The following is a 13723-nucleotide window of genomic DNA, read 5'->3' on the forward strand; positions in this document are numbered from 1 at the left end:
GGGATACCCACATTATGTTTTACTTATAACAGCCCTTCTATTTTCAAGTTGTTGTCGGTGCTCCAATCTAAATTAATCTATAAACAACCATCCACATTTTTTGTGTTTACAACATTCAATATAAAAGACTTTTGAGCTATGACAGACAGAAATGCATTTTATAAATGAATTATGAAGTTCCTATTTTCCATATTCTGGGACATCCTATCCTGTAAACACACTAAACTAAATGATGTAATCATTTTCTGTTAGTATTAAGTGTTTTATCTCAAGGCCATGCAGGAAGGAGCAGAGAAATTCTGCGATTAAACACAAACGAGCTCTCCCACTCACTGACAAGCGTATAAGCGCCCCCAGTTGGAAACTAACACCAGGGAATACGCTGAGAGTAAACACTTGCTATCTGTCTCTGCTGTAGCTTTGGCTCACTGCAGTGGGTATTCATCAGAGCTTGGCAAGTCTCTGCACCTCCAACACAGTCTTGTCAGTAACACCTCCCACGCTGTGAGCTCACGGTCACGCCTACTGCGACGTGACCAGTCGCACCTTCCTATGATATCTCAAAAACTTTTCCCATGAAACCAAAGATTGTTATCCCACCTTCATACCATTTCACAGCCATGAAGCCATTTTCCATATGAAGGACAGTTGGAGCAGTAAAGCATCATTACTGCTTCGTGACTTCCTGCAGGCCTTTGGTTCACCAAGGTGAGCCCTACACGCTGTAAATCCTTTATGTCACAGAGATCGTAACAAAATCAGAGTTCCTGTTGTACACTGGCTGTACAACAGGTATCCAGATGTTGAGTCTCAAAAAAACTCTAAGGTCCATATATCCAAACTATTTTTAGACAGTCCCTGGATTTGAGAGGGAAAGTCGTCAAAGCACATAGGCGCCTCTGGGCTTCCCTCCCCTGTTTTCCATAAGTCTTTTGTCACTGTTACACACTCACTTTCTTTTTTAGCTTCCTTCTTTATCCACAAGTTTGCTTTCTGACGTGATTCAAAAAGTTTTTTAAAAAAAAGCACAAATGCATGTTTGGTCATGCGGCTGACGTGACACAAGTCTGTAATGAGGAGTTGTTTTGGAAAGGAGAAAGAGAGGTTATAGGTTAAATGCTCAGCAGTAAATATTAGACCTCATCTGCCTGGTGATGTCATGATTTGACAGAATCTAAGCAAATGTTTGAGTTCATGAGAATTTTAAAATACAAGGAAATACACAGTTCAATTGAATGGAATAAAAAGTGGTGGAGAGTATCAAAGTAAATGAATTGTGAACCGTTTCAATTTTTTTTTTTAGTTAAGAGTACGTTTACACACGTAATAACCTGTTTTCAGGTACAACATTTCATGCTTTTTGCCACATTAGTAGTTCACTTTCAGCTTAACATTTCGAAAAAGTGTTTCCAAATCCTTTTAACCATGGCCCCTTCTCAGAGCCAGTCAAAAATATGCATCCCATATGGTTTCATTAATTTAAATATTAAAGTTACAAATAGGTATAAAGTGTCCAATTATTTGCAAATAAAAGTTTAGACAGGAGAACATTTTGTCCTTTTTTCTACCACATTAATCATGTCACAGTGCCTTACATTTGCCCTGTGACCCTTTAGTAGAGGCTCTAACCAAGGGTTTTAAACAAAAGCACATCATTGTATAGGAAGGCTTCTCATTCATGTCATATCTTTGGCTTTCTGTATTTAACATTAAAATAAAATGATAATATGGATTAGATGTTTGGATATATCCATGATCTTCAACACACACACTCAATAAAATTCATTATTTCCAACTCACTTTTTGAGGTTATTCCACCTATTTGCTTTCTTTCTTATAACACAGCCACAACACAGCAATGTATTTTATGTATTTAGTATATTTTTTTATTGTATAATTATATTTCAAGCTTAAAAAAAACTTGGTGTGGGCATGTATATGGCGTTGTATTCCCCCACCCTTTCTACACTTTACTATTATACAGGAACCCAAACCCATGCATCCCTCATCTTAACTCACATTTGAAGACCATTTCATTGCATTCATTACTCAATGAGTCCCCTGGCGGCCAGACTAGGAAAATCATTTATTAAAAACACACCATATTAAACCAGTAAAAAGTATGTTAAAGGCTAAATATGAGCTGGAAATAACACATAACTTTAGGGTTATGGAATATGATTTAATCTTTTATATGACTTTTAAATCCACTCATAAGTGGTTTTGTATTACCAGTCTACCGACATAATTGGCCAACTTACTTTGGATCATATTAAAAAGGAATCTATTGGCCTATATATTATTTCTTATTTTGTATAAAATGACAGCTTTATAAAATTAAGACTGCTAGACGAATCAGTAGACTTTTATTATTTGACCGGAAACGACCAAGACTTGGCTTTGGAGCGTGTATGAGATTTTTGTCCGGTGATGGAAACAGGGCTCAGGAATGCATTTTTCCCCTGAGTGTGTGCGTCGCGGATGTTACTCTGACTGGCTGTGAGGTAAGAAAATAAGTCCGTCCCTATTTTTTCTCCCGCAGTTTTCCCATTGGTCCATGCGGATTCCAGGAATGTCTTCAACATGTTTAAATAGCAGCAGTATCTGAGGATAAGTCAGTAGAATAAGTCAAAGCAACGGAATAAATCCCGGACAGGAGCTCACAGAGAGACCTCTACAAAAAACGAAAAGCTTATAAGAGACTTGAAGGAAGAAAAACGGGATACATAATCGGACAATCAAGGACTTTTTTATTGACTATTTTCTGAGAGAATTTTCCTTTTTAAGGTTTGTAGAATATTTGTATTATTATCATTATTTATTGATGATGATGCAGCCTAGATGTGTCCCTTAACGGCGTGTTTGGTATTCTTGGTTTCAATAGGGATCACTTGAGATATCGACATGATGCTGTGTGGCATCTTCTTGCTGTTGATGCTTTGGAGCTGTGAAAGCGCCAGATTGGCAGGTGAGGATGGAAAACGTGAATTTAATAGTTTTTTTTCACCTGTAAAAACGTTAAGTAATCCCATATTTACACTAGTCATTACTGCAGGGACTTTAACTGAAATTATAATCTTAATATCTTATATTAACATAAATCAAAAATATAATAAGAAATCTGTATTTCTGTAAGGTTTTGTTGGATTATAGTCAATATTTCTTCCCTTGTGACTTTGGGGTTTCTTTGTATTTTTTTCAAACGTTTTCATGCACACTGATGAGAAATATAACAATGCTTTTTTTTATTTTCTTTGACTGCAGAGAGCCCAGATGATAGCAGTGTGTATGACTTATTTGATCTGGCCCGGGTAAGCAAGAGACACAATGGAGTGAGTATAGTGAAAGGTGCAGATCCCTACAGCCCTGCATACAAAGTCCTCAACCCAGACCTGATCCCCCAAGTCCCCGACAGCTCCCTCAGGGACCTCCTCGACTCCATCCAGGCTGAGAGGGGCTTCCTCCTCCTGGTCAACCTGAAGCAGTTCAAGAAAAACAGGGGAAGCCTTTTGACCATCGAGAAGAACGATGGATCTGGACCTGTATTTGAGATCATCTCCAACGGGAAGGCCAACACTCTGGATGTGGTCTACTCCACCGTGACCCAGCAGCAGGTCGTGTCCATCGAGGATGCAGATTTGGCCACCGGACAATGGAAGAACATCACCCTGTTTGTTCAGGATGACCGGGTGCAGCTCTTTGTCGGCTGTGTGGAGATCAATATATCAGAGATGGATTTGCCAATCTCTCAAGTGTTGACCCCGGAGGTGGCAGACATTGCCAAGCTCAGGATTGGAAAAGGAGCTGTAAGGGACAGATTTATGGTAAGTTACACAATCTTTTAGCTCAATGATGAAAATGATATATTGTGCTTACAGAATAAGTAATGTAAGAAATGATAGGGTTATTACAATTATATTTATCTTAACTGGAATGTATTGTCCCCTCAGGGAGTGCTTCAAAATGTGCGCTTTGTCTTTGGAACCACTATTGATGCCATACTGAGAAATAAGGGATGCCAGAATGGAGGTAAGTCTTGAAAATAGATCAGATATATTGAAACATATATATTAATTTCTCTTAACCAAGTGATTGCTATTCAAGTGCATAATAAGCAAATGTAATTAATGATATAAATTGACCAACTAATTGTGCTTCAGTCAACAGAAATGAATGTGTCTAACCTCACTTTCCCCCCCTACAGCTACTTTAACTGATGTCATGACCCTGGAAAACCCAATCAACGGCTCCAGCCCTGCCATTAGGAATGATTACACCGGGCACAAAGCCAAAGGTGAGGCCTCTCCTCCCCTTACTGTGTCCCCTCTCTTTCCCTCAGTTGTAATCTTTAAGAAGTGAAGTCATTTATTGGACTCTTCTTTCCTTCAGATGTGCAGTCTGTCTGCGGCTTCTCTTGTGACGACATCACCGGCATGTTTAAGGAGCTCAAGGGACTCGGTTTGGTTGTGAAACAGCTGACCTTCGATCTGCGCAAAGTGGTAAGGGCCATCAGGTTGTCTTTTAGTCCTTCTTTACCCCTATCTCCATCTTCCCCTCCACTTCCATTTCACACGTTCCCAGTGTGTAGCCACTTGTCGCTGTAATGGCAGTCCCTGGCCAAGTTCTTAATGAGACCCATGTGAATACACAAATATGTTTGGCCGTCGTATGCACTTGCACTGCTCCACTAGTTTCAAGCAATGTCATAATCACGGTGTCGGTCGGTGATTCATTTGTATTGGAACTTTGGCGAGGGAAGTTTTCCATCCTGAGCAACTCTTTCTCTCTCTTTTCCTTTAGTCTGATGAAAGCAATCTCATCAGAAACCAAATGAAAATCCGCAGTGGCATTTGCATCCACAACGGCATCGTGCACAATGACAAAGAAGAATGGACTGTGGATGGCTGCACCGAGTGCACCTGCCAGGTAAGTGTCATCACACCTGCTGGAATGCAACACTTAAACAAGTCAAAAATCAGTCGAGGAATGACGTTGTTGTGTTCCTTTATCCCAGGGGTAATGAAGTGATTATGGTGTTTATGTTAGCACCTCCCTTTAGAGCCAAATCGCTACTGTCTAAATGTCATCAACACTTAACTCAACTAGCAACAAAGCAGCAAGAGGCTAGTGAAGGTTGTGTAATTAGTTGAGTGTGAGAGTGTTGGTGAGGGTTATGTTTTATATCACCACAACAGAAGTGTCATGTCAGTGATAAAGATCACTCCATTGGGAAACATAGCAATTAGGTTTGGATTAGCCCCAGCAAAGCCTGTTTTTTGTAGCCAGTCAACCAGTGAGCTCACTCATTATTCTTGTACTAATTCAACCGTTCCTCTATCCAGAACTCTGCTACTGTGTGTCGCAAAATCTCCTGCCCTCTGCTCCCATGCGCCAATGCCACCGTGCCCGACGGAGAGTGCTGCCCTCGCTGTGACCGTAAGCCTATTTTTAAATCTGCTCGTAACCTTTACCCAAATGTTGTTTCATTCCTTCGCAAAATCTTATCCCAAGGTAACTTTATGTCTTCCCTTACAAAGCAGGCGACGAAGCAGAGGATGATTGGTCCCCCTGGTCTGACTGGACACATTGTTCTGTGACTTGTGGTCGGGGCATCCAGCAGCGCGGACGTTCCTGTGACCGCATCAACAACAACTGTGAGGGCACCTCTGTCCAGACCCGTGACTGCTACCCCCAGGAATGTGACAAACGCTGTAAGTCACTCTGCATTCTTCCCACAGCCATTGTGATATAAAATATTCTCCGTTTGAGATCATGATGAATTAATTTTGTATGCGTTGCTCACAGTCAAACAGGATGGTGGTTGGAGCTTCTGGTCACCCTGGTCTTCGTGCTCTGTGACCTGCGGGGAGGGGGTCATCACCCGGATACGCCTCTGTAACTCCCCCACACCCCAGATGGGTGGCATGGACTGCCAGGGAGATGGACGTCAAACAGAAATCTGCCAAAAGTCCCCCTGTCCTAGTGAGTTACATTTCAGTATCAAAGTATATACGGAATTGTAATGTGTCCTAATTCAAGGGAGGATACTGAATGTGGTTTTTATGAATCTTTTAAGTCAATGGCAGTTGGGGACCTTGGTCAATTTGGGACACCTGCAGTGTTACCTGTGGTGGAGGGTTTCAGACCCGCAAACGTCTCTGCAATGATCCCATTGCCCAATATGGAGGAAAGGAGTGTGGTGGTGATGCTACTGGTTCCCAACTGTGCAACAAAAAGGCCTGCCCAATTGGTAAGGATTTAGGATTTTACTAATGTTAAATAAATATGTCATTATTCACAACAGATTACCTTTTTAACATTCAATGTCTTTTCCTCTGCAGATGGTTGCCTCTCCAGCCCATGCTTTCCTGGCGCAAAGTGCACCAGCTTCCCCGACGGCTCTTTCAAGTGCGGCAAATGTCCTCTTGGCTATACTGGGAATGGCGTCGCTTGCAAAGACATCGATGAGTGTAAAGCAGTCTCTGATGCTTGCCACACACTTAACGGAGTCCATCGCTGTGAAAACACTCAGCCTGGTTATAACTGTCTGCCCTGCCCCGCCCGCTTCTCCGGTCCCCAGCCTTTTGGAAGAGGGGTGGAACAGGCAACTGCTAAGAAACAGGTTGGTATAAGAACTTGCTCTCTATGTGTGTAGCTAATAGGCTAGCTGTTAGCCATTTTTTTTAAATTCCCTGTTCTTTTCTTTAGGTTTGCAAACCCCGTAACCCTTGCCAAGATGGTAGCCACGACTGCCATAAAAATGCAAACTGCGTTTACTTGGGCGTCTTCTCCGAGACCATGTTCCGCTGCGAGTGCAGGCCAGGTTACGCCGGAAATGGCAGAATTTGCGGAGAGGACAGTGATCTTGATGGATGGCCCAATACTGACCTGCGTTGTGTGGAGAACGCCACCTACCACTGCAAGAAGGTAGCCAGACCCCACAAAGGCAGAAATACAAAATGCTATTTTTACCTATTTTCACTCTATTATTGTGATGATTCCATCCTTAACCACTCCTTTGTTCCTTTGTAGGATAACTGCCCCAACCTCCCCAACTCTGGACAGGAAGATCATGACAAAGATGGTCTGGGTGATGAATGTGACAGTGATGATGACAATGATAGGATCCCCGATGATAGGGTGAGTCATGACATCAGTTTATTTTAACCCCAAAGTGCGCTTTCCTCAGAGACCAAACATAGCAATCAGCAGCAGCCATCTTTCCTTTGGGTAGTAGGAATGTTAAGTCTCTATGTTTTTGTGCTTTCACCAGAGAGTGGAAAACATGTAGCAAAGTACAAAGCCAGAATTGAAGATGAGGTGGCCTGTTGCCCATAATTCTTAGTGTGGATTTGGAAAGTTGGGCAAGAAAAATGCTGTGGTAAAAAATTACCAGCTTGCTTGCAGTGGAATATCACATTCCAGCACAAGTTTGAGGGAAAACAAGCCATGGAAAGCAGTTTTGTTCCTATAAATATAATTTATATGAGAAGGACCCATTCAAGTAATTTAATTGCAATTTGATATTTCTCTAAATATTTAGGATAACTGCCCAAAAGTGTACAACCCCGGGCAGTATGACGCAGACAGAGATGACATTGGCGACAGCTGTGACAACTGTGTGCACGAGGCGAACACTGACCAAACCGACACTGACAACAATGGAGAGGGTGATGCCTGTGCTATTGACATTGATGGCGATGGTAAGTGCTTTTCTACAAATTCTATGCAAGTTTCTTTTCATGGCTTAACTCTGTGTGAAAAAGTTGTTATATCGCCCTGAAGGCTAAGATCTGTATAATTTGATTAAACAGGCATTCTGAACGAGGACGACAACTGCCCATTTGTTTACAACGAGGACCAGAGAGATACCGACAGGGACGGGGTGGGAGACCATTGTGACAATTGCCCTCTGGAGCACAACCCTGATCAGGTAATATTTCCTTTACAAGCCATCGTTGGTAACATATATTGATCTGCTTTAACAAGGGGCTACATTTAAATCAGTAGCACCTCTCATATTGAATCTGGCAAAAAAAACAGTTACGGGATTTATTTGAATTGAGGACAAGGGTCTGTATTGTGAGTGCGAAATCTCATCATAAAGGAATGCCGTTCTCCCACAGATCGACTCTGACTCAGATCTCATTGGAGACAAGTGCGACAACAACCAGGACATTGACGAGGACGGTCACCAGAACAACTTGGACAACTGCCCCTATATTGCCAATGCCAACCAGGCAGACCACGACAAGGACGGCAAGGGTGACGCATGTGACCATGACGATGACAACGACGGCATCCCTGATGACAAAGACAACTGTAGGCTGGCATTTAACCCTGATCAGCTGGACTCTGATGGTGAGTTAGTCTCCCAATATTGTCTCACATGTGGTATTTTGAAACGTTGGTGCTATTTATCTGACAAATAGCTAATTGTTTGTCGCTCCTCGTCCATTTTTGTGATTACCATGTCCATGTTTTCCTCTCAGGTGATGGCCGGGGTGATATTTGCAAAGACGATTTTGACCAAGACAATATTCTGGACATCCATGACGTGTGCCCTGAGAACTTTGCCATTAGTGAAACAGACTTCCGCAGATTCCAAATGGTTCCTCTGGACCCCAAGGGCACCTCACAGATTGACCCCAACTGGGTGGTCCGGCATCAGGGCAAGGAGTTGGTGCAGACTGTCAACTGCGACCCTGGCATTGCTGTTGGTATGTTATACACAGACAGGCATCTCACTGCATGGTCACAAAGAAATACCGAACAATTTGCTAACCCGTCTTTGATCTTGATTCAGGTTTTGATGAGTTCAGCGCGGTGGACTTCAGTGGAACATTCTTCATCAACACAGAAAGAGATGATGACTATGCTGGGTTCGTGTTTGGCTACCAGTCCAGCTCACGCTTCTACACAGTGATGTGGAAACAGGTCACACAGACCTACTGGTCCCACACCCCCACAAGAGCTCAAGGCTACTCTGGCCTGACAATCCAAGTGGTCAACTCTACCACCGGGCCTGGTGAGCATCTGAGGAACGCCCTGTGGCACACCGGAGACACCGCAGGACAGGTGAGAGAACATTTATTGACTTAGGTTGGAAACATCGTTTGACGCTTATCTAATGTTTGAAGCTTTTCTAATTTTAACCATTACAATTCATCCATTTCAGGTGCGTACTCTGTGGCACGACCCAAAGAACATCGGCTGGAAAGACTTCACCGCCTACAGATGGCATCTGACCCACAGACCCAAGACTGGACTGATAAGGTGAGTTCAATGCCTCAGGAGAATGCCCTTTCATTCAACTAAATATCTGCACCATATATATTAGAATTCGCAACGGGCTCATGTGATTACATTTTCTCCAACAGAGTGGTCATGTACGAAGGCAAGAGAATCATGGCTGATTCTGGAAACATCTACGACAAAACATATGCTGGTGGGCGACTAGGCTTGTACGTCTTCTCTCAGGAGATGGTTTACTTCTCAGATCTCAAATACGAATGCAGAGGTAAGCACATAAACCTGGTTTGACAATTTAAAAAAGAGTGTTCACATCACCTTAGACGGTAATTGTAAACATTTTTCTTTGTTTAATTTCTTTCAGACACATAATTGGACTTCAGACTACTCAGAATGAAGATATAGTATAAAACCTGGATTGATATCTCGTCAACTTTTTTTATTTTGGAAACTGCACATTGGAGGAATGATCAACAAGTGAGCTAATGAGAGGTAAACTGACCTCAGGACTATAAGCCAAATGAAAGTACAATGATGATTCTGCACCAAACTTAAAATTGCGAGTGCAGCTCTGCTCAGAAGAAATTGGCCCTCTCACTTTGTTGCTATGGTCAGCATTGAAGGGGGGGCCTAGATGTTATTGCTTTGCACACCTGAACGGTTGGAGGTTTTCCTCTGTGGATGAGGGACCAAAGGGAAGAGTGTTCCATGTTTTATTTTTTTTAAGTATTATTATTATTGAGCATTAATATACATCTGTTCTGGACTCAAAGATGCTTTTTCAGTATGAAAAGAGAGCAGTAGGAGGATTTTCTTAGGCCGGGTTTTATATACCCCTTGAAGGAACTGTTGAGGGATCATGGACAGTATGGACTGACTGTTACTATCAAAGAGAGTGAATGATGTTGTGTGTTTGTGCATGTGTGCCACTCAAGAAGCATAGTTATGAAGACAACCACGTCAATGGTTTATTTTGATTTCTATCAACGACCCACCACCCCACCCTCTCGCAGACCTGTGTATATCAGGTGTCATGGCTTAGGTCTGGCCCGAAATATTAATCTTCTCAGGAAAGACCACAAGAAGAAACGATGAGAGCACAAAATTCAGGACAGCACAGGGCCCCAAAGCAGAGGCACTGACCACTGCTTTGGAATAGCAATAATTAGCTAATATTATGGTAATACCTCTAATTTTTATTGAATGTGTCAAGGGACGTAAACAGAGAGGGCCAGTCTATTTCCTGCCATGAGTAAACCATAGTAAGTTCGTATGATTACACATTTTAAAGGCTTTGATTCTCATTCATCTCTGCATCCTTCCATTTTGCCTTTTTTAAATAAAATATCTGCCTGTGGAAAGATTTGGCGGTTCATTTGGCCGATAAAAGTAAAAAGTGTAATGATGCTGCACAGTGTGCATGACTGGTGTGCCTGAGCTTGTGTGTACATTTCTGACAAGGTCAAATCAAAGGAAACCCTTTATGTACAAATATTACCTCATTAATTCCTTTTGTATTTAGGTCAGCGATAGACAAGAATCATTTGTCTTAGCAACAGAGTATAAATTGGTTGGCTTCTTTTTTCTTTTCTTTTTTAAGCAAGACTTTAGTATCATTTATATGCTGTATATAAGATATTTTTGTAGAAGCCCAAGCAGGATCGTAAAGGATTAAAGAAATGTTTTCTTGACTATGTTTTGCTATGTGTATTTCCTGTGCATTTGTTTTGATAAATTATTTTGTTTGTTTTATGTGGAGGTTATTTCATTTGTGTAGATATATGCTATTTAAATAATTTATCTAGAAGCGGAGCCTCATATGGAAGCGTTTCTGTCTGTATAAACATATTTGCACACTGACATGAGGATGTCTTTGTTATTTTCGTTTTTTGTATGTTTTTTTTTTTATTATTAGTGAAGCTTTTCTATAAACTTTGTACTATAGTTTCTACCCAAAGTGCTGTTTATACTCCTACCTGTATTTTGTAATGTCAAGTGAACAATAAACACTTCAGGATAAAAAGAAGATCTCGCACAGTTTCTTTCTTTTTTGGCAAACATTCAGTTGAGTTGTTTCAAAACTCAAAAACTTATTTCTCATAGATTTTTGTTACTTCAGACTCTGATAAAGTTCTTCTCCCTAGAAAAGTAAGAGAAGTGAAGCCATGCTGTGTCGAGCAACTGGAATCCATTATTGAGTCTGCTGAAGCTTTGGAGAAAGGGAGTATCCTTGGGAGTCAACAGCAGGAAAATCCAACATGAAGTATAGCCCACTTACACAGCTCATCCATACAGATCTGATTACACATGACACAAGCTCGCCTTACACCTTCAAACGACAACACTCCATGTGAGATTCAGACATATGGAATTTTGCACTCTTAAGTGATAAATTCACTGTCTTTGGGGATGAAAACTTATGGCTGTTCTTCACAATGTGCATTTAAAGTGTCTTAATAAAACGTATCAAAGCAGATGAGGTTTCTGTGGACTGGGTTTACCACTCGCTGACTGTTATGCAAGGGTATATCATCAGCAAGCAGAACTCTGACTGCTAATTTAGATGTTTAACAGGGCCTGGAAAGAGCTGTAATCTAACGCACCAGTGAGGGTTGTGCCAGAAAACCCAGACAGTCTCAGAATGCCGTGGTTCTCTTTACATTAGAAGTGACCTCATTCTTACCACACTGAGCTCACTGTGTTTCCATTACCCCAAATGAGCAGCATATTGTCCCTATTGAAGATATCTTGTGTCAATTATATAAATTGTTTTAGTAAAAGGACAAACTGATACATATGCTACATGTGTATCTATTAAATGGTTATAAGAAAAGCATGGTACTATGATCAAGTGGTGTCAGTCTGGAAAGTGCTTGCGTGTGCTCTTGAACATGTGCTGAGGTGTCTGTTGAGATCTTGGTAAAGATATACATGTCTCACTGATAGCAAGGCCCTTGAAGGGATTTGACCTTGGAGGCTCACCTGGCCAACATATTTTTTGTCTAGAGGAATGTGACATAATACCTGTCGTTTAGAAGGGGTCGGAATGTGTGAACTCGGTGAAGAGAGAGGTGAACAGGCCTTTAGGTGTCTAGTCCTAGGACAGAGAAAGGCAGGGGTGAGGTCAGCCAGGTGCAGACATATTGCAAGCAGGATAACCGTGTCAAAAGCTCAATAAATCTTCCAAACAAACCAAAAAGCATCACTCTTGAAGTTGGTAATCTCAGGTGGAATCCTGTTTTTTTATATGAAAATTAAGCTGGTAAGAGGCCACACAGGGTTAATAGGATCCTACTAATTTGGCCCACTCTGTAGCAGATCACCTATAGAGGCAGGAATGAAAGGAATGCTAAAGTGGATCCTACCGTCACTCCTGTGGAGCACACATCATTTCTCTGTCCCGAATATCTTGTATTTTATAGGAGAGGTCTTAAAGTTAATACAATATAGTGTGAGTACTTGTTTATGGGTGGAGTAGAACATCCTGTGGCCACTGTACCCGGTTATTAGATTTAATGACAGCAATTTACTGTTCTAATCTTTGGTACTTTGGTTAATACAAAGGGTGGCCCTGCTGCTTCTGTTTCTTCATGCAGGGCCATAAACATAGATAAAAACAATGGGAGACAATCCAGCTGCATATTGAAAACATGGAGCCCAATTAAGATTTGAAAAATAACAGCTGTCATTCATTATGCCAAAAGTTCAAACTAAAAATGTCCCAGTTGTGACACATTGTGGACAATGTATTAAATGTAACCCCCTGGGTAATTTAGTTTTTATTAAACTAGGCAATTTTCTTGTTTCTATGTGTGTATTTATAAAATACGTAATGGTGTTTAAATGTCTGTAACTATTTACACATGGAAGAAGTTTGTTTTAAAAGTACATTGTTTACACTTACACCAAGGGTGCAGAGAACATGGTGAGGTGTTAAAGCTTTCCTCGTGTGAACTGGAGAAGGATCAATCTGTTATTTGTTTTATAAATGTATACTGTAGTGCCGAGAGACGGGAGTCGGAGGCGGGGTATCGAAGGTACAAGCTAGACTTTTATTTAACATCAGAACAACATGTAAACAGCTTTCAGCCCGGTAAGGTAAGACCGGGGGAAACAGGAAGTCCGGTCAACTCACTAATGTCCGTGCGGAACAATACCCCAACCCATAGTTCCGTGGGTGAATAATGTCAATCACCATAATACCATAATATTTTGGACATATTTCTACCATTATCTATGCCTACCCATGTTTTATGTTTCAATGACATAAGATATCAAAAAGCCTGGACATCCAATATTGTTGTTTGTCACAGTCTAACTCAGGGGTCGGCAATCCCTGGCACGCGTGCCACCATTGGCCGTAACCAGTGGCACACTAGGAATAAGTGGAATAAGTGTGCAAAATATTAACATTTTATTTTCGGATCCTGAACGAGACCGCCGCCAGAGCTCGTTTCCCCGTTACCTGCAG

At 41.5% G+C, this 13723-nt stretch overlaps 1 protein-coding gene across 2 annotated transcripts; it reads left to right on the top strand.

Moving 5' to 3' along the window:
• Nucleotides 1–2609: 2609 nt before the first annotated feature.
• LOC307046255 (thrombospondin-1-like) lies at nt 2610–11278 on the top strand. 2 transcript variants are annotated; one of them, XM_079692585.1, is made up of 22 exons: nt 2610–2787; nt 2885–2968; nt 3265–3824; nt 3951–4029; nt 4205–4294; nt 4390–4499; nt 4801–4926; nt 5343–5436; nt 5538–5711; nt 5806–5982; nt 6077–6250; nt 6342–6622; nt 6709–6927; nt 7033–7140; nt 7544–7703; nt 7815–7933; nt 8127–8361; nt 8493–8720; nt 8807–9078; nt 9179–9276; nt 9381–9520; nt 9617–11278. In XM_079692585.1, exons 2-22 carry the CDS (start codon nt 2905–2907, stop codon nt 9622–9624), a joined length of 3516 nt encoding a protein of 1171 aa, XP_079548711.1. In that variant the 5' UTR covers nt 2610–2787; nt 2885–2904; the 3' UTR covers nt 9625–11278. The 2 variants fall into 2 exon arrangements, with proteins under 2 accessions (XP_079548711.1, XP_079548712.1); XM_079692586.1 differs by having other exon boundaries at nt 5541–5711.
• Nucleotides 11279–13723: the final 2445 nt, after the last annotated feature.

Source organism: Notothenia rossii, assembly GCF_949606895.1.
Source record: "Notothenia rossii genome assembly, chromosome: 7".
Classification (NCBI taxonomy): domain Eukaryota; kingdom Metazoa; phylum Chordata; class Actinopteri; order Perciformes; family Nototheniidae; genus Notothenia; species Notothenia rossii.